The sequence below is a fragment of the Haemaphysalis longicornis genome, unplaced genomic scaffold (assembly GCF_048455015.1).
Source record: "Haemaphysalis longicornis isolate Haplotype H1 unplaced genomic scaffold, Haemaphysalis longicornis Haplotype H1 scaffold_278, whole genome shotgun sequence".
In the NCBI taxonomy this organism is placed as follows: domain Eukaryota; kingdom Metazoa; phylum Arthropoda; class Arachnida; order Ixodida; family Ixodidae; genus Haemaphysalis; species Haemaphysalis longicornis.
This window is the reverse complement of record NW_027526327.1, coordinates 85,706-112,571: the sequence shown is the minus strand read 5'-3', so window position 1 is coordinate 112,571 and position 26,866 is coordinate 85,706. Positions and strand designations below refer to the sequence as shown.

Genomic DNA, 26,866 nt, shown 5'->3' with positions numbered 1-26,866 from the left:
CATTTCCAAAGCGTAAGACGTGGATTCGATTCTTGCTGAAATCTGTGTTTCGGATGCATTCTTCGTCGCTTCGCAAAAACAATCATGCCTGCTGACAGCGCGCGCCGACGAGAAGCGACGATTAGATGCAACAGAAAGACCTGTGCCCAGTTTTTTTTTTATTTGTTAATCCTCAACACGCGCTATTACAGTCAAACCCGGCTATAACGAACCCGGATAGAGCGAATTATTCTATATATCGAACAAAAATATTTAAGTTACGGAAATACATGGGAAACATATTCCTTCTAAAGAAGTTCACATCCGATATATCGAACTCCGCGTGCCTAGAATTGCCGCCGAAATGCATGGTCTCGGAGCGGCGATTGAGATGTAGATTGGTCACGACCACGGAGCAAGAGCCGCGACTGGGAAATGGCGCCTTGCACGGAGCGACGTGACGGCCGACACTTTCCGTAACTATTTCCGACGCGTGGGACTTACGACGGAACCCGCAGCATCGGTGAGCTGTGGGAAGAGCTCGCCAACGTTGCCGATGATGTCGCGAGTGAAAGCCGTCCTATGCTTATAGTGAAGCGCTTTCGGCAGTCGATGTGCTCCGCCAATGCTTCTTCGATTTTGGAGAACGCAGACTCGTACTGCTGCAAACAATGTTTCGTGTAGAGAATGCTATGGTAGTTGTAGCCGCCAAAACGAAAGTGAAAACAAAAATCACCGCTTTTTTTTTTTTGCAAAATAGGCAGTTAAGGCGGAAAGAAGCTTTATTAATTGCAATAAATGGTTTATTTTGGGTATTGGCTACTTTACTGTGTTCGTTTCCGCATGCCGGGATGTTGGAGTTGAGGAGGGGAGGGAGAGGGGGGCTACCACGCAATGCGAACTCGTAACAATAAGCTCGTTATAGGCGGGTTCGGCTATATCGAACTATTGGATATATCGAACAAATCGCGGTGCATATTGCAGTTCGCTATAAACGGGTTTGACTGTAGTAGCCAAGAATCCCTCCCAACTGGCGAAGTATGTATGTATGTATTTATTGTACTTAGGAAAAGGAAAAGCCACCAACAGGCGTAGTTTGTCTCGCCTAGGGGGCGGACACCGGAACGCCTGCTGGTGTAGGGGGGGAGGGGGAGGAAAGGGAGAAAAGAATACATAGGAATAGGAGGATAGGGGGAGAAGGTTGAAATTCATTCCGCCATTCGCGAAAATGGTTACAAACACAATAAAACAGGGGCGACGTCATGCACATTGTTTGTCGCTATTAGGTAAACACTGCTTCCTAAACAGTTGGCGCATTGCATTAAAAGCGCTATTACTCGCAAGGGCTTTCATTGAGAGGAGTTTGTGATGCTCATCAAAAGTTATCGTTCCTCCACATGAGACCTTTTTTTCCGTCTTCTTTATGTTTTCGCGTAAGACGAAGATAACCTCCGCTTGGAGCAAAAGTGCAGGAGGCACTACAACATTTTCGTGTCTCCATTTTCTCAGCCCAGTTGCCTCCACACCATTCTGAGGAAAGATGAGCTCCGAGGAAGCGATGATGACGGCCATTCGTGACATCGGGGACCCAGATGAACTCGCCAATCTCCAAGACACTGTCGTCCTAAAATTAGAGAAGCCGCTATCCACCGGGCACCCTCCCCGCGAGGTTACAGTCGACGCTAGTGGCTTGCTCCTTACGACGAATAGGAAGGTCTTCACGAAACGGCAGAAGTTTTTCGCAAAGCAGTCCATTTCTGTGGCGGTTTTTGCCGGCTGTCCAGAACTAGGATCGACGCCAACATTTCTCGCTGCTTCCCGGAAGACACTGCACGGGAGGACCAAGATGCTCATCATAGTGCACAACAGGCAAGCTGCTACTAAAACGTTCTCGTGTTGTTTTTAATTTCTTCTCCATATATATCTACATTCCAACAGTGCTTTCTCTAACCACCGCGCCAAAATAACGCAGGGACCGTATCGATGACTTGGTGGACTGGTTCCCAACCGTTACAGCGATAGTACTCTACCACGATTTGAGACTCCATACGGGAGGGGCCAAAAACAAACGCACGACAAAGCAGCCCTCACTGCTCCAATGGCTCTGTGGCACTGCACCTGGTATCGGTGCGCACAACATCTACATCTCATCGGAGCTACTAGAAGATTTGTTGTTGAATAAATGTCCGAACGTAAGTACTCGTATTTTCGGAAAGGCCCTTTGAACAGAAGTTTTTCGCGGATATGTTAGATAAATGCTCTTCCTTGGTTCTTATTAAATGATGTAAAAATAACGTAAAAATTTATTCGATTTTTTTCTTCCACGTGTATTTGGTGCTGCTTTAACCACGGCGAGCTCTGCTTCAGATTTTGACATTGAAGGCACACCGAGGCGAATTTTACAAACTTCTATTTGTGTTTGCATTACGTGGAGGGGCTCAAATAAACGTATACTTGTCATCGTTTCATAGCACTATTTATTTGTAAAACCTGAAAGAAGAAAACATATCATGGGACGTTTGCCACGGCCCCAACAACTACCGCAGCGACACGAAATGACGCGAAGTATTCTTGCTATGCGATCGGACGATATGTTCGTGTATACCCACTTGCGTGCGTGTGAATGCTATCTTTATGAAAAAACTTCAGTGGTATTTGGCAACAAGCATATGTGTGGGAATGCAGTTCTCGTGGTTTATTTTGTAGAGGTGCTCAAACCAGTTTCGGTTTCGGTGTCATGGCAATACGTATATTGCTTCCAACGTTATGTGTTATCACGCATTATCGATACTTTAGGCATCGCCGTGACCTGCCATTTTGTTGTTGGCTCAATAAATCGTCCAGATAAGTCTGCCAGCACTGCTCAGGCCGACCGAGTATTCAAGCATTCAGCGCCAAAGGATGAGCCGAGGCAAGCACAGTGGCTGAATGCCCTCCGCGCCATCGTAGATGCTCAACTGCATGGAAGACCGCACCTTGTGGAAACGCGGCCTGTTTCCTCTTGGTGGTCTCCACCGGGTCATAAAAGGTGCGGCGCCTAAGCCTCAAGACCTGCAGTGGGCCAGGTTCAATGATGGGGATAAAAACACCTCATTGCGGTGAGTCGAGGTAGGAAAAAAAGGCTGGAAGATTGGAAATTAGACGCCCCACCTGCGATGCTTCATACAACACGTGGTCGCCCACAGATAATAGGATATAGTTTCCAGGGCCTATCCCTACACGTACAGTCATGGCCATGGCCAAATCAAATGCGAACACGAAAATATGAAGTAGGACACGCAAAATTGAAAAATACCGTTCGTTGAGGTCCAATAATGGCGTGTGGAAAGCCGCAGTTCCCAACTTTGTTTTTGTAACTAAGCCAAGCGTAATTCTAAGTTGCAGGAAAAGAAATCGCGCTATTTGTGTGTTCTGGTTCGCATTTTCGTGTTCCCGTCTCGTGTGTCCACGACTGTGCAATTTTGTTTACTTCTTGGCAAACTCGTTGACTTAGAGTACTCCTAGCTGCTAAACTGGGCGTTTGTTCACTACCAGTTGTGCAGTAAGCTCCCCCTAGCCGCAGCAAGTATCTGATGAACAACGACTTCCATCCTTAGGTAGGAAAGGGATCGCAAATGCGTGGTCGTCCTAAATACCGCTGTGCTAGTTCACCCGGCTCAAAAGGTCCTGCTCATATCTTGGTTTTACGCTTTGCAATAAAAGTTACAGCTGCTTTTATTTTCTCTTTACCTGGAATAACTGCGCTGACTATTCTCCTGCCTTTATTTGCCGTTAGATATTCTACAGGCGTACCAGTCTCACAGGCATACACAACTTACAACTAGAGTGAAGGGAAGTCAGCGAAGCGTCGTAAGCCAATATTCATATTGCGTTTGCGCTGGTGTGGAGTTGTTTTGACTTTGTCAGCTTTCCGAAGCTTAATGCAGTCTATAAACAGACAAATTAAAGCCACATTTTCCGGGCGCGAATTTTGTCGGTGCTGTGTTTGACTGCGCGATCGAATTGGGACACGAACGGCTGTATAGATAACGACCTGCCCATTGCAGCGAGCGACAATGGGAGCCGGCGTGCCAAAAATTTGCCATGTAGGGAAGGCGCGCGCCGTCAGGTGGGGCTAAGTTTAATCCCCCAAAACGCCAGCTTCGCTTCGCTCGGAGTGGGCCCTGCGAATTGTTGCATAAAAAGTACCGGTCATAAAAAAAAAGCCGATTGTACCCATCACTACCTATTATTCCGGCCAGCAAGAAGAAATCGCGGTCAAGTCTAGAACTGTTTCTTAGGTATACGCTAACGTCAACGTACACAAATAAACCACACAGTTACCATATGCGCCTGCTCGAGTGACATTCTTTATTTTCGAGCATTTCGTTTATTTCAACATGCGGAAACATGAAATTTTGCTTCACATCGAGGAGCTTTCTTTTGAGTGAAGCTCGTCTATGCACCAGCAAATTTCACAGGAAAGGCTCGAATTTATACATTCTGTGCGTCAAAGCGCCGTCATCCTTGCGTGATCTTAGGTAGATTTAGTTTCACGTCTGTACAGAGTTCACGTAGGCAAACGTCTAAAGTATACGTTACCCACGCGCATGTAGTTTGAAACCCTTAACCGTGAGACACAAGGACGATTGGTGCATGCGACTGATCAATTACGACTGTCGCCACGACTAGTCGTACGCGTGAATTTGAGAAACATGGCCCGATGCGCGCCTGCGATGCGTCGTCGGTGCCGCTCCGCCCATAGATAAAAGTAGTATCTATAAACGTTTGCTGGCAGCATGTATCTGCCATTTTGCAGAAATAGCGGGCGCCCCAAAGCTGGAGTTTGCGTTCTTGCGTCGCTCTCGCAGCCAGCGAAACTGCGCGTGACCATCGCTGAAGCGAAACCTGCGGCTCGTTCCTCGACTCACCCGGTCAACTACGACGATCGCTGAGCTCAATTTGTAGATTCCGCGCGTCGTTCGCAAGAAATGAAAAAAAAAGCAGGCAATCGTGAAGCGTTTTCTGCTTTGGGAAACAGTCCGCGCACACGCCGGCCGCGCCTGCCAGCTCGGCACAGGCAGCGGCTCGAACCGGCGCAGACCACGGTAGCAACCGCTTGTCGCTGCTCTTCCGAAGCAATCTGATCGCTAAAAAGAAGTTCTACATGCGAGAAAGTAGGTGAAAAGTAGTGGTGAAAAACTGTGGTAGGGGTTGTTATCTGGGCTTATTTTAAAAGCGGCGATCAGATATCTGCCGCGATGCTAAGCCTACGCTGACCGGCCGCGTAGGTTCGGCGGTACGTCCGACCGGTGCCGCGGCGCGTGGTGCGCCGAGCGGCCAAGAGACGGCGCTACCTGCGCCGAAGCAACGAAACAGGCTACGCAGATGTCTTGGTCGCCGATCGCTCAAACGTCAATTACAGCTGAAATAAAGTTCCACATGCGAGAAAGGGGATGATAGTGTGGTGAAAAGTTGTGTTACGGATTGTCATTCGCAGTTGCACAGATAGCGGCGATCATATAACCGCCAGGATGCTAAGCCTAAAGTTCCCATCATCCGAGCTGACCCGAGCAACGCAAGCCGGTTGCAGGCTGTTGGGGCTCAGCGGGCTCTCATTGGCTGTGACCTCACGATGATCGCAACGATGGCATGACTGCATCTAGCTTGCCAGTAGCACGTCGTGAGCCTCCTCCAAGCAGCAAACGACGCCAAAACTGGTCTTAACAATCAATCGTAACGATCAGTCGCATGCGAATCGCGTGCACCAGTCGTCCAAGTGTCTCGCACTAATCGCGTGCACAGCTCTGGACACATGTACGATTGGTACACGCGATTCGCATGCGACTGATCGTTACGACTGTCGCCACGACTAGTCAGTCGTACGCGTGAATTTGAGACACGTGACCCGATGCGCGCATACGATGCGTCGTATGCGCGCATCGCGCCACTCCGCCCACTGTTTTTGCTCCATGGTCAACTACGACGATCGCTGAGCTGAATTTGTAGATTCCGCGCGTTTGTTCGCAAGAAATTGATAAAGCAGGCAATCGTGAAGCGTTTTCTCCCTTCGGAAACAGTCCGCGCACACGCCGGCCGCGCCTGCCAGCTCGGCTGTAGTGCCTAGAATCTAGGCACTATAGCTCGGCACATTCAGCGGCTCGAACCGGCGCAGACCACGGTAGCAACCGCTTGTCGCTGCTCTTCTGAATCAATCTGATCGTTAAAATGAAGTTCCACATGCGGGAAAGTCGATGTTAGTGTGGTAAAAAATTGTGCTAGGGATTGTTGTCAGGGCTTATTTTAAAAGCGGCGATCAGATATCTGCCGCGATGCAAGCCTACGCTGACCGGTCGCCGCGGCGCGCGGTGCGCCGACCGGCCGAGAGATGGCAATACCTGCGCGAAAGCATCGAAACAGGCTACGCAGATGTCTTGGTCACCGATCGCTCAAACGACAGTTATAGCTTAAATAAAGTTCCACATGCGAGAAAGGGGATGATAGCGTGGTGAAAAGTTGTGTTACGGATTGTCATTCGCAGCTGCACAGATAGCGGCGATGAAATATCCGCCAAGATGCTAAGCCTAAAGTTCCCATCACCCGAGCCGGCCTGAGCGCCCGAGCAACGCAAGCCGGTTACGGGCTCAGCGGGCTCTCATTGGCTGTGGCCTCACGACGATCTCAACGACGGCACGACTGCATTGACTGCATCTGGCTGGCCAGTCGCGCGTCGTGAGCCTCCTCCGACCAACGAACGACGCCAAAACAGGTCCTAACGATCAATCGTAACGATCAGTCGCATGCTAATCGCGTGCACCATGTACGACTGGTGCAAGCGATGTACGACTGGTGTACGACTGGTGTACGACTGGTGCACGCGACTGGTTCCCGCGTGCACGACTGGTGCACGCTATTCGCATGCGCCTGATCGTTACGATCGATTGTTAGGACCTGTTTTGGCGTCGTTCGCTGGTCGGAGGAGGCTCACGACGCGCGACTGGCAAGCCAGATGCAGTCGTGCCGTCGTGCCGTCGTTGAGATCGTCGTGAGGCCAGAGCCAATGAGAGCCCACTGAGCCCCAACAGCCTGCAACCGGCTTGCGTTGCTTGGGTCGGCTCGGGTGATGGGAACTTTATGCTTAGCATCCTGGCGGTTATATGATCGCCGCTACCTGTGCTACTGCGAATGGCAATCCGTAACACTACTTTTCACCACACTATCACCCCCTTTCTCGCATGTGGAACTTTATTTCAGCTATAACTGACGTTTGAGTGGTCGGTGGCCAAGACATCTGCGTAGCCTGTTTCGATGCTTCCACGCAGGTAGCGCTGTCTCTTGGCCGCTGGGCGCACCGCGAGCCGCGGCGACCGGTCGGACCGCCGAACCTCCGCGGCCGGTCAGCGTAGGCTTAGCATCGCGGCAGATATCTGATCGCCGCTTTTAAAATAAACCCTGATAACAATCCCTAGCATAATTTTCCACCACACTAACACCTACTTTCCCGCATGTGGAACTTCTTTTAGATGCAAAGCATCTCTTGGTCGACCCTCCGTCGTCCGGGGTCCGGCGCCCCCATCTCTCCTCTTCTCCACACCACCTGTGATAACACCACTCTCTCCCCTCCTCCTCTCCACACCACCTGTGCGCTAGCGCGCGCTGCTCCTGCCCTCCACACCACCTGTGCGCTACGTGCGCTGCTCCTCCTCTCCTCTCTACACACCAGCGGTCCAATCACGCGCATGCGCGCTGCTCCTCCTCTCCACTCCCTCTGATCTGCAAATAAACCCGGTCCGCGCTCCGCTCAGTTGCTTCTTCGGTACTGTGCCGTCCGATGACTGGAAATGGACGCCAACGATTCCGTCAGCGAACTGGCTGGCACACCTTCAACTAGCGCCAGCCAGCACACTGTCAGAACCGCGAGCACCTCCGAAGACAAGGCTGCACAGAGGAGAGCTGGCGACGCCGAACGTAAACGGCAGCGTCGAGCAGCGGATTGCTCGCTTCGAGAACGAGAAGCCGCTTCGAAACGCCAGCGGCGAGTAGCTGATCCAGATTGCACGGCTTTGCATCCCCTCAGGGTTCCCACGTGGGAAGATGGTGTAATTTTTTTAGCGATCAGATTGATTATGAAGAGCAGCGACAAGCGGTTGCTGCCGCGGTCTGCGCCGGTTCGAGCCACTGAGTGCGCCTAGCTGGCAGGCGCGGCCGGCGTGTGCGCGGGCTGTTTCCGAAAGCAGAAAACGCTTCACGATTGCCTGCTTTTTTCATTTCTTGCGAACGACGCGCGGAATCTACAAATTCAGCTCAGAGATCGTCGTAGTTGACCGGGTGAGTCGAGGAACGAACCGCAGGTTTCGCTTCAGCCATGGTCACGCGCGGTCTCGCTGGCTGCGAGAGCGACGCAAGAACGCAAACTCCAGCTTGGGGCGCCCGCTATTTTGTCAAAATGGCAGACACATTTTGATTTTGATTGATTGTAGGGTTTAACGCGCCGACGCAACGCAGGCGATGAGGCGCGCCGTAGTGGAGGGCTCCGGATTAATTTTGACCACCTGGGGATCTTTATCGTGCGCCGAAATCTCGTACACACGGGCGTTTTTGCTTTTCGCCTCCATCAGAAAAACGGCCGCCGCGGCCGGGAATCGAACCCGCGACCTCGGGCTCAGCAGCGCAACGCCTTAGCCACTGAGCCACCGCGGCGGATATATGGCAGACACATTGTGCCAGTAGTACCTACAGCATGGCCGAGCGGATTCATGGGTGCAAAATGTTCGCACCCCGCTGTACTGAACATATAAAAATGGAATGTGTAACGTAACATCACTATTCATGATCACTTCAAGTTGATAAATGTTTAATTTTCCTGCTCGGATTTCTCTTGCACATATCTAAATCGGCCTGAGTGAGCCAACCATGGAGCAAAAAGAGTGGGCGGAGCGGCGCCGACAACGCATTGCACCCGCGCATCGGGCCATGTTTCTCAAATTCTCGCGTACGAGTCGTGGCGACAGTCGTAACGATGAGTCGCAAGCGATTCACATGCACCAATCGTCCATGTGTCTCGCGCTTTTTATAGTTACACGAGCGCGACGCACGCCGCATGTAGGGTGTGATGCACGACCGGCTTAATAGATAGCGCCCTGCCCATGCGCTTCGATTCCTCGTGCCGAATTTGTTATTGCGTGTTTGGGTTTTTTACTCCTAAGCAGAATATGCCTCGCCCCTCAGTTTTCATTACACTGAAGCCACTTTTACTCCTCGCCGCTCCGGGGCTCCTCCTCGCCACCACCGACCCTTCTTTCACAACGGTCATTCCCCTAGCTTCTTTCACAAGTTGCGCAGTAGGCTGACAGCAGAAGTAGCGCCGTTATGAAATGATTGCGGAGAATCAACAGGAGCGCGAATGAGTTTAAAAACGCTCGAAAGTCGCCGCCGCCGCCTACAATGTAGCCGCGGCCGTTGCCGCCTCGTATTCTACCTCGCCCATCAGGTGTAGATCCCTGCCGATTGAAAGCAATTTGCCCCGTTGGAACGCCGGCGTGAGCACATAATTGTTCTTTAGCTTGAAAGCCATTCCAAGGTAAATATAAATGGTAGCGAAGGTTCGGGCAAAAAGCGGTTCAGAACCTATTGCCAGCGACATCAGCATGGGGGCTTATGGGAGTGGCGATTGAAGCGCGACTAGGTGAGGAGGGAACAAACACTGGTAACAAAAAACCAAGTTTTGTTCAACAATAAAACAACAATTATATTTTACGAACTATATTTATTTCTGAATCACATTTATTTAGGCACAGTGTATAAATAATTTATGAAACTGCCGTTCATTCTCAAAAACCTTTTTTGTAGCGCCCTCTGAAGAATGGCACATATCATTGCTTTGTGATGCAGTCCTTGTAGTGATCGGAAAGGCGCTCCTAAAGTTCGTCTGCTAGGAAACGCCCCTCGCGTGTTTTGGTGGGGCGCATTTGCATTCGTTTTTCCTTGTTAATTTGGTGTGCACTTAATTTTTGCTGTGCGTGGAGTTGCGAGGTGCGTTGTATCGTCCGTGAACACGTGTAGTACTGTGCCCGGCAGGCACGGTGAACTACGGGACGATGCTGCCAACGGCTGGAGCGGAGCGCTTTCGTCGGTACCTACAGAAACGATGTGCTGTACAAGTTGCAACAGCAACTCCCGTCCACCTGGCGTTTTACTGCACCACTTTCCTCTCATTCCGACAGGTAACGCGAAACTATTGTACTGTTAATATGTGCACGGGGGTTGTGTAAGGGGACGTGGTGGTGCTTCGAAAAAATGGGTCTAAAGCTTTGTTATGTCACAGTTATCTCTTGATTTCACCTCAGGCTGGCTCAGAGCAAGTTGTGTCAATTATTCTAGGACTTCTCGGCATAGTACTACTCGAATTTAAACGAGTCGCTTTAATTGTCTATCTCAGTGTCTACTCTATTGCATTACAACGCTTGTAGTGCTCGTTGCTTCCCGCACTTGTATGCGCAAGCATTATTTCCATCGCAGTACTGTGTTGTGCTGCTCCGTGCTGCGCTGCTGCCAGATCTTTCGTGCTATGTGCTTTTACATACAGCCGTCGCTTTCGTTTTCATTGATCCATTTTTCCTCTTTTTACTTATCTGTTGCGACACTTGCCTAATAATGCAACCAGGAAATTGCAGGCGTGAATGCTGAGTGAACTTCTGTAGAAACCCTTGTCTACTTGATAAGACGCCGGGACAGCTGCAGTGTGCTGGCTGCACTTTCGTGAATCGGCATTCCTGCGGCCCGGTTTTCTACGTCAAGATGCAGTGCCTAGTTCTTTTCTCTTGTTTCGAAGTAGTTCTGCTGTTGACGCTTTCATTGCTCATAATGGTATGTGTTACGGGTAAAGTCAATTTTTCGGCGTGTAAGGAAAATCATAATGCATGTAGTGCCCACGAACATTTTGTACTTATTGTATACGTGCTCATTTTGTGCAGTGTGGTAAAATTGTTTTATGTTCATCCTGGAATAAAATTCAAATGTCTTGATTATAGCATGTTTTCGCGTTTTTTCTTCTCTTAGAACAGAAGTACACAAACTGAGCAAGCATTATATAACCTAGATCTATACTTAAGGCACGCACGCCTACCTGCGTATGTGCGACGCAATTAAACTTAGCAGTGGCGTTGGTAGAAATTCGTATCGGGGTAAGGAGTGGGCACGTTTTTTATATAAAAGGGGGGCCGGGGAGAGTGGTCAAGTGTCATTTTGGGCTCTGTATCCCAAGGCAGAAAAAAAATTCCGGTCATGGGGGGGGGGGGGGGGGGTGTACGTTTGCCACCCGCTGCAATCAAAATAAACAACTGATTGCTTTTATACAGCAGTGGAAAGCATGATTACAGAATAAAGGTTCAGAGAAGATGCAAGATGCTTTTATAAACACCGAGGCGAATAATACGACAGTATGCTAAAGTGCGTTTCTCTAGTCACGAGTATAAGCTGGCGTTGACTTGAAGCACACACGCCAAGGGCTCGCCAACTTGCGTCAGATGACAATGACATGAGCCCTCAGCGATCAGAGTGCTACTAAGGCTATTTTGAAGTGAAATTTTCCCGCTAATGCCACCAAAATGACGTCACTTTCTGACCGGATCTTGCGTCACATTCTGTTTATTTTTTGTTCCGCCGGAAGTGTTCCCTCCTCACACAGATGGCGCTAAGCCCCATGAGCAGCTTAAGAGCCGCCATTTTCTGAACGTATGGGCTTCTATGGAAGCTTCGCTACCAGTTATATTTACCTTGGCCATTCCGAGCAACATTGTCGCGTCGGCGACCCTCTTTGATCGGCTGGTCATAGTTCTTCTGGCGGAAGAATAATAAATAAGTCTGGCCACATATAGAGCCTCTCTCCCTTCACCGGTGTATTTCACGTCTAATTATGCGCCCATCCCCGGTTGCCGGTTTAGGCGTGCGCAGGTTGGGGGTGAAGGGAGGGGCATGCACACAGAGCAGAGCTTAAAGGAGTACTGACACGAAATTTTCATGTTACGTTTTTTTCGCTGCTATGCGTGCCTACCAGCCTACTAATCATAGAATGACAGATTAGACGGTCGAGCGCAGCGTAAACATTCATTTACGGCGTCGTTTATTCGTGCCAGTTTCGGTTTCGACTGAAAAACGCCGAGCGGCCGCCATGACAGCATGTATAACATGACGTCACCATTCTTGCCGTATCGCTGCCCCTCTGGAAGCGCGCGCGAGCGAGCGCACGCGCGCGCCCAGACCGGCCGAGGTTTTCGCCGTCCCCACAGGCCCGGGCAGCATGACGTCAGTCCCAAAACCATGACGTGTACACACGCCCGAGCAGCGCGCGCCAACCACAGCCAGCGCGTCGGCTTCGTCACTGGAGCCCCGACGTCGGCAGTTTGGGGCACGTAGCAGATGATGTCACGTCGGCCCGCTCTGGGCTTTCTCGTGCGGGCGAAGATTAAAATGGTTTTTAAATATGTTTCGCTGAACGGTTGCTGTTGAAACTTGCTGGGAGATATCTCCTGATAAAAAGGAAGCGTTTTACATAGTTATCTCAGCTTTGAAATTTCGTGTCAGTACTCCTTTAATGGCGCTACCGATGACATACCCCTTGAGTTAACGGGAGATGTAAACGTGGCATTCTCATGGCTCAATGCGCCCAGTCAGCTGTCCTCCGTAATCGAGCGGTTTGGTTTGGGTTGGTAGGTTTCGCAGACAATAAGGTGCCTACGACTGGGCAGCGAAAGGGACACCCACGTGTGTGTTCGCTAGTATAGAACTCGAAGCCCTCGAGGTATTAACCGGCTGTGGGGCGGACGCATGTCGCTCGCTTGGAGGAAGAAGAGCGCAAACTTGAGAAGTGTCAGCCTGAACAGAAGCGTGAATGGGCGCGAAAACAACGGAAAGCCGCTGCCGCCACCGTTTCCACCTCAAGTTCCAGCTGGTCGAGTAGCTGCGAATCCCTCCTGGATGAACAGCACCTAGCCCACTTTGAACGCCGACTTGGACCAATACCACTCGTCCAGCCTAAAGGGCTTTCAAGAGCGACATGTTCGACACTGTCTTTCACTTCTAAGCACCCTATCCTGAACAGTTTTTAGTTTATGCGTGCACGGGTTGGGAGTGAAGGGAGCGCGGGCGGGCACGCGTAGCTATAGGTTTCACGCCCTCACTGAAGGCATGTTCGTTGTGTTGGCGTGAGGTTTAAACGTGGCCGTCAAAGAGCCCAATGCGACCGGTTCGGTGTCCTCAGTGGTAGAGTGGATTGGATTGGCTTGTTACACAAAGAGTAAGATGCCTACGACGCGGGAGGGAAACAGACAGCTCTACGCTTGTCCGCTAGAATAATGCTCGGGTCGTTCCAAATTTCATTCAGGTAATTGGCTAGGAAGTATGCTCAGCCGCAAATTGCGAACAAACGTGTTTTGTTTCGTGTACTCCGTGGAGGGCGAGCAGCTTCGCAGGTCATCCTTTTTCACACGGTGGAAGGGCACTAACTACTTTTTTAATCAATGTTCGTTTCGCAAGGGATCAGGTTTTGCTGCGAAACGCTATGGAAAGTGTTAGCAGTGGTGCAGACTGGCATTTGGAAGCTAATGCTGAGAAAACGGCAATTTTTGAAGAAATACGCGGGACAAGTATTTCATAAAAGCGTGAGGGATCCGGCTAGCCGGTAATCCATTAGCAACACAGCGCGAAAAAAGACCAAGGACGAGACGAAGACGACAAACAAACAGCGCTTGTTTGTCGTCTTCGTCTCGTCCTTGGTCTTTTTTCGCGCTGTGTTGCTAATAAGTATTTCAGTTTTTTTGGTATAACCTTCATGGCAGCACCATTTCGGAAGTTAAACACCTAAGTATTTTATGTCAAGCTTACTCAAACTTTCTCATGGTCCCAAAAAATGTTTCTCAGATGCGAATCATCATTGAAAAAACTATGTTTCTTGAGGCAGAAGTTTAAACATGCTTGAAGTAATGTTAAGCACTTAGTCTATCAGACATACATGAGATCAAAACTACAATGTGCGTCTGTAGTATGGCACCCGCTCAGAATAGTATTAAAAGTAAACAAAAATTAAATACGTTCCTTTAATAATTATGTAAAATATGTTCCTTTAACAATGAAAATAAGCTATGTTCCTTTGAATTTGGGTAAGTACAGGCGGCGAAATTCTACAACGAAGCTGATGACCGACCGTCATTTTCCCAACCAGGAAACAAGAGGGAAAAAGATTCGCATATAACTTCTACACAACGCTCTCCGTAAAAAGGCTGCTTAAGCTATACCGGCGTTTCTTTCACCACTTACCACTCCAAGAGCGTTTAACACACGTGTACACGCGTGAGAGCCTGTTTCTTCAAAAACTAGTTTACTTGAAAATATGTTTTTCCCTCTAAATTTATGAGTCTGTTGTAGCACCCGGAAGTTTCGTTCGAGCCATAAAACAGCACTTCCTTTGTTGAGCCTATTGTTTATTGGAATATTGAAATGTACTACTTTTTGTTATCTAGTTTCATAAATGATTTATCGGTTATATTTACGCTGATCTGTATTATATACGTGCTGCGTTAACAAATATGCTGGTATATTTTCCAGTTAGTTTTTTTTGTGTCTGTGCGTGTTCTTTTCATTTTTTAGGTTGCTGATGCCGACAAATGTTTGAATGTATTTGTCACTTTGTTCCTCCCTCTACGACAATGCTGGCCTGCAGTATTCTAAAATTAATAAAATAAAATTTCTGTGGCACAAAACAGCTAATTTTTGGACAGCTAATTTCTGGCACAAAACATTTGGACAGCCCCCAGCTCCCGCTAAGTTTTTCATAGAACATTGTTCGGCACAATTATAGGCTAGAGAAAGAACTGGAAGCCACCCTGGGACCGCTTTGGTCACATTGAGTTCCTAGAACCACTTTACGGAGGCGTCCGACAGGATTATCTCGAGGATACCACCCCGTCTTCATGCCTAAGCTGTTATCCGCACTTCTCAAGATTTTAGGGGCGAAGCACCTTAATTAAGGCCGAGGCTTGTCCGTCCGGCGCCCGGCGTCCATCCTCACGGCACAGCACCGTGTAAATCAGAACATCTGTCAACAAAAGGTTCACAAAGGGTTAACACGCACAAAATAAAAGGTTCACAAAAGGGTGGAGAGACAAAGAGAGAGATAGGGGGGGAGAGAGAGAAAGAGAGAGAGACGCACAGCACCGTGTAAATCGAAACATGTGTGAACAAAAGGTTCACAAGAGGTTAACAAGAACGAAATAAAAGGTTCACAAAAGGTTAGAGAGAGAGAGAGAGAGAGAGAGAGAGAGAGAGAGAGAGAGAGAGAGAGAGAGAGAGAGAGAGAGAGAGAGAGAGAGCTCCTGGAGAGCCATGCTGCGCATGCACGAGGAGCATTAGATTGGGATTGAATTGAATTACCTTTGGATTCTATTGGATTGGCCTGGCTTGGATCGGATTGAATTGGATTCATTATCATCATCACCAGCCTATCTACACTCACTGCAGGGCAAAGGCCTCTCCCATTATTCTCCAATTGCCTCGGTCCTGTGCCAACTGTGACCAGTTTATCCCCGCAAACTTCTTCATCTCATCTGCCCATCTAACTTTCTGCCGCCCCCTGCAACGCTTGCCTTCTCTAGGGATCCACTCTGTTACCCTTAATGACCAGCGGTTATCTTGCCTTCGCATTACATGCCCTGCCCACGTCCATTTCTTCTTCTTAATTTCTACTAATATGTCTTTAACATCAGTTTGCTCCCTGACCCACTCCGCTCTCTTCTTGTCCCTTAATGTTACACCTACCATTTTCCGCTCCATTGACCTTTGAGTCGTTCTCAATTTAAGTTGAACCCTCTTACTGAGCCTCCAAGTTTCTGCCCCGTAGGTGAGTACCGGTAAGATGCAGCTGTCATACACTTTCTTCTTCAGCGACAATGGTAGGCTGCTATTCATTATCTGAGAATGTCTTCCAAATGCGCCCCACCCCATTCTGATTCTTCTAATTATCTCTGCCTCATGGTTGGGATCTGGGGTCACAACTTGGCCTAAGTATATATATTCGCTTACCACTTCCACTGCCTCGCCATCTATCTCAAACTGCTGTGCTGTCCCGAGGTTATTGATCATTACTTTAGTTTTCTGCATATTAATTTTCAGGCCCACAGTTCTACTCTGTTCGCCCAGTGCAGAAAGCATACTTTGCAATTCGTCCCCCGAGTTACTTAGCAAGGCAACGTCATCAGCAAATCTGAGGTTACTGAGGTATTCTCCATTAACCTTGACTCCCACCTGTTCCCAATCCAACGTTCTGAATACTTCTTGTAAGCATGCTGTGAATAACATTGGAGAGATTGTGTCTCCTTGTCTGACACCCTTCCTTATAGGTATTTTACTGCTTTCCCTGTGGAGGATGATGCTAGCTGTAGACCCATTGTAGATATCCTCTAATATTCTTACATAATGCTCATCTACCCCCTGGTTCCGTAATGCCTGAATGACTGCTAGGGTTTCGACCGAGTCAAATGCTTTCTCATAATCTATGAGGGCTATATATAGGGGTTCAGTATACTCAGCGCACTTCTGTATCACCTGATTGATCGTGTGAATATGGTCCATTGTTGAATAACCTTTGCGGAACCCTGCTTGTTCTTTAGGTTGACTGAAATCTAAGGTTGCAGAGATTCGGATAGCGATTACCTTGGTAAATACCTTGTAGACGACTGACAGTAAGCTGATCGGCCTGTAATTTTTCAAGTCCTTCATGTCGCCTTTCGTATGGATTAGGATGATGTTCGCGTTCTTCCAAGATTCCGGTACCATTTCGGTCATTAGGCATTGCGTATACAGGTTTGCCAGTTTTTCAAGTACAATTTCTCCGCCATCCTTCAAGAGGTCTGCTGTTATCTGATCCTCACCAGGTGCTTTGCCCCCCTTCATTTCTTTCAAAGCCTTCCTTACTTCTTCGGTCGTTACTGGTGGGATGTCTATCTCTGAACTACTGTCTCTTTCGGCATTATCCTGTATGTCCCGGCTACTGTGCAGATCCCTATAGAACTACTCGGCCACTGTGACTATTTTATCCCTATTTGTGATGGCATTGCCTTGCTTATCCTTAAGTGCATACATCTGATTTTTCCCCACGCCAAGACGTCTTTTCACTGCTTTCAGGCTACCTCCGTTCTTTACAGCGTATTCGATCCTCTCCATATAATGCTTTCGTATGTCAGCTGTCTTACGCTTATTGTTAACTTCGAGAGCTCGGCTAGTTCTATTCTGTCAGCTGCGGTGGAGATTCTCATGGTTTGCCGTTTTCTGATTAGATCTTTCGTCTCCTGATAAAGTTTACCAGTATCCTGTCTAGCCATAGTGCCCCCGACGTCTACTCACACTCCGTGAGAATTCGTGTAAGGTTGTCGCTGGCTTCCTGTGTCTTAAGCTCGGCTTCCTCGTTAAGGGCGGAATATCGGTTCTGCAGCGCGATCCTGTATTCTTCTACTTTACATCTTACTGTTAGCTCATTTATCGGCTTCTTTCGTACTACCTTGTTGCGGTCCCTCCTCAAATCTAGCCTAATTCGAGATCTTACCATACGGTGGTCACTACACCTTACCCTTCCGAGCACTTCCACATCCTGCACGACGCCAGGGTTATCGCATAATATAAGGGCTATTTCATTTTTGTGCTCATTTCATTTCCAGGTTCACTTCCGACTCTCCCGTTTACAGAAGAAGGTATTCATTATGCGTAGGTTATTCCGTTCTGCAAGCTCAACTAGTAGGTCCCCCCTGCTATTTCTACAGCCCAGACCATAGTTCCCAACTGCCTTGTCTCCAGCCTGATTCTGCCTACTTTAGCATTGAAGTCCCCCATAACTACGGTATACTGCGTTTTTACTTTAGCCATTGCCGATTCCACATCTTCATAGAAGCGTTCCACTACTTGGTCGTCGTGGCTGGATGTGGGCGCGTAGCCCTGCACCACCTTGAGCTTGTACCTCTTATTGAGCCCAATTACAAGACCTGCTGCCCTTTCGTTAATGCTATAGTATTCGTCTATGTTGCCAGCTATGCTTTTATTGACTAGAAATCCCACTCCCAGTTCTCTTCTGTCCTCTAGACCACGGTAACATAGGACGTGTCCATTTTTCAGCACCGTAAGGGCTTCCCCTGCCCTCCTAACCTCGCTAAGCCCTATTACATCCCATTTAATGCCCTCTAATTCCTCGAACAATACCTCGAGACTTGCTTCGCTAGATAAGGTTCGCACGTTAAACGTTGCCAGGTTCAGATTCCATTGGCGGCCTGTCCGGATCCAGGGATTCTTAGCACCCTCTGCTGCGTCACAGGTCTGACCGCCGCCGTGGTCAGTTGCTTCGCAGCCGCTGGGGACTGAGGGCCGAGGGTTAATTGGCGTATTCATGGGAGGTTGTGGCCGTTACTACACCAGGGTGGCCAATCCCGCTCTGGTGAGGGAGTGCATTACCGGCAATGGTCGCCGGGGTCAGGCCGCACCCCAAGCCCCTTTGTGCAATTCCATCAATGCGCGGATTTTTTTTTTAATCCGGTGGGAATTGTCCGGCACCTGGATTCGAACCACGGTCCTTCTGCACGCGAGGCGGGTGTTCTACCTCTACGCCATCGCTGCTTCTGAATTGGATTAGATTGGATTAAATTTAATTGCATTTGATTGGATTGGATTGGAAATTGTTTTAGCAGCAGTAAGCACTCTCACACGTGATTTAAGGTAAGAACGATCCCCAGTGCTTCACCCACTCGTCATGATTCACTTCGTGAAGATGCGTGAATTTTTTCTACCACCTTCACCCTTTTTGCTCCCCTGCGAGCCAGTACGAGAATGCGATGGTGCTTGCGGTAAATGGGTAGAAGATTTTAATGAGCCTTCGTACTCAACCGATGTACTAATTCTGCCCAAAGCGCACAGGTGTCATCTCCATGTTAGGGCCTCCCCATTCTGTTCTGCTAAACACGTTGTGTAACACCTAAACTGGATTCAGTATTTGCCATCGGCTTCTACGAAAACTTCTTCGTGCTTGTACACATTACCTGAATCGTCCTGAATGTCGTTCCTGCCAAGGCATCACCGTCTTAAACATTTTTCGTTGTTCGCGATATTTGTATACGCACTCTGTTTTCCGTGCCTCCAACTGAAGCAAGCTGCAAAGTTGGGGATTCCAAATTTGTGGTTTAGGAGAATCTACACAGCTCGTAGTGAAAGTTTCTGTGCGCGTGGCGAACGCCAAACTTGGTTTTGATGCAGTAACCTTCTTATTGGGTCTCGTGAATTGTCTTCGGCTCTCGTCCTAGAAATACGGCTTCAAGTTTCGTAGCCGAATCGGTAAGCATGAAATTTCCCAATTAAAAATCTGGAAGCATGCACCCCGATTCTTCTTTTCATGGCCAAAAGGTATGCGGAATCCTATAGGAAATTCCATGCGAAGAAGTCTTGTTGGGATGCATATATCCCCAGTTTTCATACAATGCTAAGGCTCCGCTAAAACTGATTCACCAATTGGAGCGCAAGCAAAGCGTGAAGGATGCGCATAAAACTCAACAAAATAGAATCGCCCGACAGATATCAGAGATGTGCTCGCTGTCCACTGTTGTCATCTCAATGGCTAATATTAGTAAAGTGTCTTTTGGAATAAATACTTTTAATTGTGCCGGACCCACATTAAACCTTTGGCAAGTTCGGGAGCTCGGCATGCGTGAGTGTACGCGTGGACATTTTTACTCCAGATTCGAAAAGGAAGCACTTTTCAGCAGAGGTGCCGAACCCAGTTCCAAAGCGGTAATTACATCCATACGGTGACAATTCCTCTGGTAATACCGCTCATATTTCGGAATTTTATTTCCAATTTTTGCAGCAGGTGCCCGAAGTCTAATTTATAGTTGTTCATATAATTTTTCTCAAGTGGAACCGGACACGGGAAAAAATTCAAGCTGTTGGATAAACCCAAAGATTCTTTCTGCGCACAAAATGGCCGCAGGCATATACCAATAGATAAACCAAGGTCTATCGGTTGCTGGTTGGGTTTTCACGGCCATTTCGTGTCAAGAAAATAAAACTGCTGAGGAATATGACACGCAAAAAAACTGCTCAGCATCGACATATTATACATACCCAAGTGTCGGAGTGGCGGATACAACCATAAAAACAACATCCGCGCGCCATGCCTTCCGTCTTACTGAAACATCGCAGAACCTTGCAAAGTTGATACTTAGCATCTCATCAATAATGAAGCGGTACAGGATAGCTTTGAAGAAACATTGATAACATTTTTGCAATAAGAACTCAAAGTGCGATGTCCAGAAAGGCTGGACGTAGGGCTCTGGCTGCGAACTTCGCTCGTCGGCCGTGTCATTGTGTGCGAGCACTTTTTTCCGTGGGCCCAAGAATCGCATCTCCGGTGCTTCTATTTTGAAGAAATTTCCCTGATACGAACCAACAATCTCAGAAAAAATGTGATTATTCTCCTTTCGCGCCGTTTCCTACTCACATCGTGCGTGATAATTGAAGATTTCGCTTGTTTTTGCGTCCCTCGCAGTTATCTCTCGTGCATACTCCAGTGAACGAGATTCTCGGTCTGTCGCAAGACTTCGATGAAGACTGGTCCGTACCTGCACCACTGCTGGGCGAGTGTCCGGAGCTCACCCTCGGGCGCAGTGTCGCAGTGCCCGGCTCGGAAATCACCATGCTTGAGGACACGAGCTTTGCGGACATTTGGAATGCCCTTGAGCAGTATCCGAGTATTCAGCAGATAAACGTGAGTTATTATCGAGTTGTTTCTAAAGAATAAAATTATCTGCTCCTTTTTAAATGCAGAGCATTTCTTTAACTCACGATGTCACCCGGCGTTGTCGGCGTGCCTCGGCGTCCGCAACAGCCGTTTCAGGTGCGCCCTCTCCCCCACTCCTCCTCTCCCGCATCACGCTACCCTCCTCGCTCTCAACAACAGGTCCGCACCCCTCCCCCTACACTATATAAAAAAATAATACTTACCGGCGCCTGGTTTCGATCCCACGACCCTGCGGGCGGAACGCAAGGTACATGGTGCTCTACCCACTGCGCCACAAAGCCGACACAGAACGGAAGGCTACGAACGCGCCTTATATCCTTGAATCATTCAAACTACGTCAAGAAGCTGCTGATACAACGCATTCACTACCTGCGGGCGGAACGCGAGGTGCATGGTGCTCTTCCCACTGCGCCACAAAACCGACACAGAATGAAAGGCTACGAACGCATCTTATATCCTTGACTCATTCAAACTACGTCAAAAAGCTGCTGATACAACGCATTCACTACCACCAACTCCCCAAACACTAAACGTTAACGCAATACACCCACCCCCTATGCGACGCATTTACTCGAGTCCCCCTCGCGGGGAGATGGGCCCTTTTTACCTCTCGCGTCTAATGCAGCAGTAATACGCAAGCATTTGATATGAAGGAATATAGGCCGTTGTGGTCCTTAGCTCTTTGTTTCTGAACACCTTTATTTTCACAAACTAGGTTATCAGAAAACGTTGCTCAGAAATGCGTACGGCGTTTCCACTGGCCTTATTGACAAGATCACATGACCGTAAAGTGACAGTCAACATGTCCACAAGTTACGACGTGGGTTAAAGTAACGAAGGCGTTTGATGTTTTTAGGTCACCTAATTACGCTGACAGCGCCTCTCTACAAGGCGGCAGCCATCTATTTCAGGTGCTGAAATGGAAATATGCGTCAATCGGAACGCTTACGGAGTTAGCGGACGACCCTCATAAGCATTGTTTTTTCGCAGAAGTATCAATAATTAAGCACGCGGTGGGAGAGCGGGTGAGTAAGAAATCAGAAAGAGACAACTTTGTTCTGCGTGGGTGTACCGTCAGCAGAAATAAGCTAAATTGCACGCTGTGCTTCGTGGTACAACTTCTCATTTTTTATCTGGTGCTTCCGAAATCGTCGTAGTACAATTGCGCCTTTGATCTGCTGGGTTAGATCGATATTTTTCAGGCGGCCTTTAGTATGTCTGACCGAACGCTCCGTTATGCATGAGCCCGCCGCTGGGCTTTGTTTCAACACTCCTCGGCTGTGCGGCAAAGCCTCCACTACGTGCGCCTTTCAAGCAGCCCCCCCCCCCCGTGTCGGTACTCGTGCTTTCACGTCTCGACAAGCCTGGGTCTCTGGCGCCTACCTTTCGGCGCGTTTCAAACTTTGGCGGTTGCCGACGGGGCAGGCTTCAACGCGTCCCCAAGATACAGGGGCCCCGCGTCCGCAGCGGAGTCCTCCTCTCTAACCTCTCTCGGACTCAGCGTGCGCCGCTACTACCGACTGCTCACGAACTCTGGAAAGAGAGTTGTGTGTGTCTGTGACGTTCGTGGCATGTGCACAATCTAGAGGGAACGCTCGTTTTGACAGTTCACGCTTTTGGGTATACATACGACCCCTGCAAGCACTCTATTTCATTCCTGTTTGAGCAGTGAATCAATGCTGTCACTCTGCTCGAGTCCTGTACTGTAACCTCGCCCGTCGGGGCATTGTTCTTTGGCTTCGGCTCAACTCTTGCTATGAAGTAAACGAGTTACGTTTTGCCTACGGCTTCTGGACTTCTTCACGGCAGCAACACTGGCTGGCCGCTCGCTTCAAACCACGCTACCACACGTATGTCGGAGGCGACGAAGGTCGGCTCGGGTCGGCCTCGCCGTACGCAACAGCTCCCTGACAGAGAATAAGCGATAGTCCCCGGCAATGTGGCGGTGTGTGACTTCCCGCGCCCCTCAGTTCTCGCGCGCGTACGCATTTCTTATGATTGTACCCACAGTTTCACATGCTTAAAAATGTTGCGGCGAAATGAAACAAGCCGATGCGGAGAACGAACGAGGGGAGAGCCACAGACGCAATCACGATGAAGAGATGGGTGCCAACGAGGAAGAGAGCAAGGTTAAAGCTGCGGGGAATCCATGTCGGCGTGGGGGGTTATGGCCGTATGGGAAGATCAGTGTTGCTGGCTAGGTATGTCTTCTTGGATTTGCTTTCTTCACTATGCAATGCTATGTCTACGAGATAGCCGCTCCAGCCGAAATGGCCAAAACTCGCTTCGCTTCTCTGGCTTTGCTAGGAAACACCGAATTCGCTCGATTAGTGCATGCTAAGACAGCTGTGCTCCATTGTAAGCAAAGGGAAGGACTACCGTATAAACCGGAATATAGGTCGAGTTTTTTCCCAAAAAAATCCGCACAAAAGTCACCCCTCGTCTTATATAGCGGTCATTGGCAGAATGTAAATTGTCTGGCAACAATGTGCAAGCGTATTCCGTCGCCATCGCCATTCGTGTCGGACTGCTCTCTCGCGCTATCAGGCCTTTATTTGATTTCGCTTCTCTCTAGTTTTTCGTCTTTTACTCGTCTATTGTGCGTGCGTACATTCCTGTACGTCTCTGTTCCGAGATGAGTGGCGGCAGTCGACGCCAGTTTACGGAGGCGTTTAAGCTGACGGCGATTGAGTCACCGAGCAGAATGGGAACATGGCGGCGCAACGCCAGTTAGGCGTTTCGGAGAAAAGTGTGCGGTACTGGAGGAGCCAGAAAGCTAAGCTGTGCGCGTGCAACCCCCGAAACCGATCGTTCCGTGGACGTCAAGCGGTGCACCCCGAGTTGGAGAACAAAGGGGCGGACTTCGTCCGGGAACTTCGCTCACGATCGCTCCGGAGGCCATGCGCGGACCGGCTCCGCGAACTGTACAATGAGTGGACAGCCGGCGACAACAAAAAGACCTATACGGGCCGGTTGCGACCGTGTCAAGCTGGGTGTCCTTCTCTGGGCAGTCGCTGCCCGACGACATGATTACACAAGCGTTCATCAGCAACGCGCCTGATGGCATGGAAGATGACAGTGCGAAGCAGTCATCCTCGGACGACTCTGAGAGCTCGGACGAGTGACTTCGGCAGGCATAGTGAGTGGCAGTGACGGACGGGCGTCGAAAATAAATATAGACATTGTGAGTGCGCTTCTGTGCCGAATAATTTTTTTTGTCAACTTTTCCCACCTCAAGGTAGGGGGTCGACCTATATACCGGGTCGACCTATAATCCGGTTTATACGGTAGTGTATGCGATTTTAAGTCTTCTTTTCCGAAAAAAAGTTGCACATACACGGAATCTGGTGTGGACAAGCATCAAAAGTCAACCGCGCGCAAAGAAACAAATTGTTGGCAATTTGGTTTTCAAGAGAAGGTTTGTAACCGAAATAGGACCGTACGAGTTATAAATGAACCCAACAACCTTTTTTTGTACCCTTTCAAGTTTTTGGATATCCGTCTGAGTGAACGTACGGGTCCCATATAACCACAGCATACTCCAGTATAGGACGGATAATGGCATGGTAAGCCAGGAGACGAATAGTTGGTGTGGTTGATCTTAAAGAACGTCTTAGGAAGAAAAGTTTGCGGAGAGATTTAGCTACTACAAAATCTATGTGTTTTTACCAGGATAGATTTTTTGTAATCCAGCGGCCAAGGTAGTTGTATTGCGTTACTTCTGACAGCGTTGTATTGTTGGGAGAGTACTGGAACACAAGAGTCTTTTTTAAGGGTAATTCTCATAAAGACTGTTTTAGCAAAATTAACAGGCATCTGCCATTTGTCACACCAAGAAATTGCTTTTAGAAAGTTCCGATTTAGTCTAATTTGATCGTCAACTGAGGTGATCTTTTCATTGAAGACACAGTCGTCGGCATACAACCTAATGTGAACAGAAAGGTCAGTGACAATATCATTTATATATAACAGAAAAAAGAGGCCCAAGGACGGATCCTGAGGAACGCCTAAGTTTACAAGAGCGTGTTCAGAAGATGTATTGTTTACCGTAACGAATTGACGCCTATTTGTTAGGTATGCTGATATCCAGGCAACGATCTTTTTTATTTTGTAGAATACAAGTTAATTTGTCAAGCAATTTAGCATGCGAAACCTTATCGAAGGCTTTTTGAAAATCTATAAATATGACATCTCTCTGCTTCCCTTCGTTAATTGCTTGAGCAAAGTCATGCGTAATTTCTACTAATTGAGTATTCGTTGAAAAGCCCCGCCTCAACCCATGTTGAACATTTGTTAATACTTTATGAGAATTAAGGAAGCTAATTATATGTTTATGAATAATGTGTTCTAGAATTTTACATGATGTTGATATAAGGAAATCAGTCGGTAATTCGGAATAGATGACGTCTCCCGCTTTGTGTAAAGGCTTGATTTTGGCGATCCTCCAGTCATCTGGCAGCGTGCCCTCAATCAACGAACGGGTATGCAAAATAAACAGATAGCGAGAATACCATTCTGCGTAGAGCTTCAAAAAGGCACTTGGAATGCCATCTGGCCCGGTTGATTTTTAATATCCAGATTCAGCAGTAAGTTTAAAATGCCATTCTCGGAAATTACCAAGTCAGGAATATGATGATGATGGTTTAAGTTTAATGGCGCAAGGCCGACATGGGCAAAGAGCGCCAAATACAAAGTTATTAGATAAGGAGGGAAATCGGATAAAGTCAGTTAAATACTATGAGCACGTCTGGTGTAAAGGGCCAGGGTGAAGAACGTGAGTGGTTAAAAAATAAATACGGTGGCTGGTGTATAGGACCAGGGGTAAAACTATGGGTGACAAGACATGAGTTGTAAGAAATGAACTTCAGATAGGAACCTTAAGGTTCGCTGAACAGAGAACATGGCTTCATCTCCTAAGAAGTATGACGGGTGTGGTGGAATATGTCGTGTGTGTAGTTGTGGGAAGTGTTTTCGTCGTGTAATGTCCAGTGCCTTACATTGTATGAGGATGTGGATCACAGATAGGGCCTCTCCGCACCTGCTGCACAGAGGTCTTGGAGACCCCGTGAGAAGGTGCGAGTGCGTTGCATGAGTGTGCCCTATCCGTAATCTAGCCAAGGCGACTTCAGTGTATCTATTACGTGTGTCGGTGGTGTATGGTCCCAAGTGTGGTTTTATTCCGTGTAACTTGTTGTCTGTTTGTTCACTACAGTGTGTTTGCCATGTTTTGCGAAGTTGTTGTCTGATGTGTGGTTTCACGTCGGTGTAGGGTAATGTGGTTGTGTCTACTGTATTCGAGAGTGTAGCAGCAGCAGCCATTCGGTCCGCTGCTTCGTTCCCGGCTATACCACTGTGGCCAGGGACCCAGCAAAGAACCAGTTCAAATTTTCGTACATACACCGACATAATACCCTTGACTATTAGATTTACAACGTGATTTTTTGAAGACTTTGTTGACGACAACGCCCGCACGACACTGAGGGAGTCTGTATATATAATGGATTGTGGGATGTGACTTTGAAGGATATGATTAACAACAAGAAGTACACCATAAGCCTCTGCCGTAAAGATACTGGTATTACTGTTAAGAGTTCTAGTGACATTAAGGCCGGGCCCATGCGCCGCGCAGGACACAGAGGTGGCAGTTTTAGAGGCATCCGTATAAAATTCAGAAAATTGATACTTCTGCTGCAAATACAAGAAGTGCTGCAGAATTGCACATGTGGGAGCTCGGTTTTTATCTACATGTGAGAAGGATGTGTCGCATGATACAGGGCGGAGATGCCATGGTGCTATAAAATCTGTTTGAGAACTTTGTATGGTGTCTAAAAAGGAGACAGAAAGCTCTGACGCTTCCTCTCTAACTCTGTAAGAGAAGGGCGCAGAGAACGATGGTCGGTTTAGGAGTAGTGCAGTCTGAGACGTATCATAAAAAGCCGATTTAAAAGGATGGTGTGGCATAGATGAAATTTTAAAAGCAAAAAGAAGATCTGTGTATGCTCGCTGACGTTGTAGGTTCCACTTATTACACTCCACATAGAGGCTTTCGACCGGGCTAGTCCGGAAGGCGCCACATGCCAACCG

General features: G+C 48.4%; 1 protein-coding gene across 2 annotated transcripts in view; it reads left to right on the top strand.

Moving 5' to 3' along the window:
• Positions 1 to 26,866, top strand: part of LOC144172946 (uncharacterized) — an 84,811-nt gene that overhangs the window by 49,252 nt on the left and 8,693 nt on the right. For both annotated transcript variants that reach the window (XM_077701542.1, XM_077701541.1), the window contains exons 2-4: positions 1,489 to 1,848; positions 1,952 to 2,171; positions 20,531 to 20,749. In XM_077701542.1, coding sequence (XP_077557668.1) covers positions 1,520 to 1,848; positions 1,952 to 2,171; positions 20,531 to 20,749 — 768 coding nt within the window. In that variant the 5' untranslated portion in view covers positions 1,489 to 1,519. The remainder of the gene's footprint in view (positions 1 to 1,488; positions 1,849 to 1,951; positions 2,172 to 20,530; positions 20,750 to 26,866) is intronic.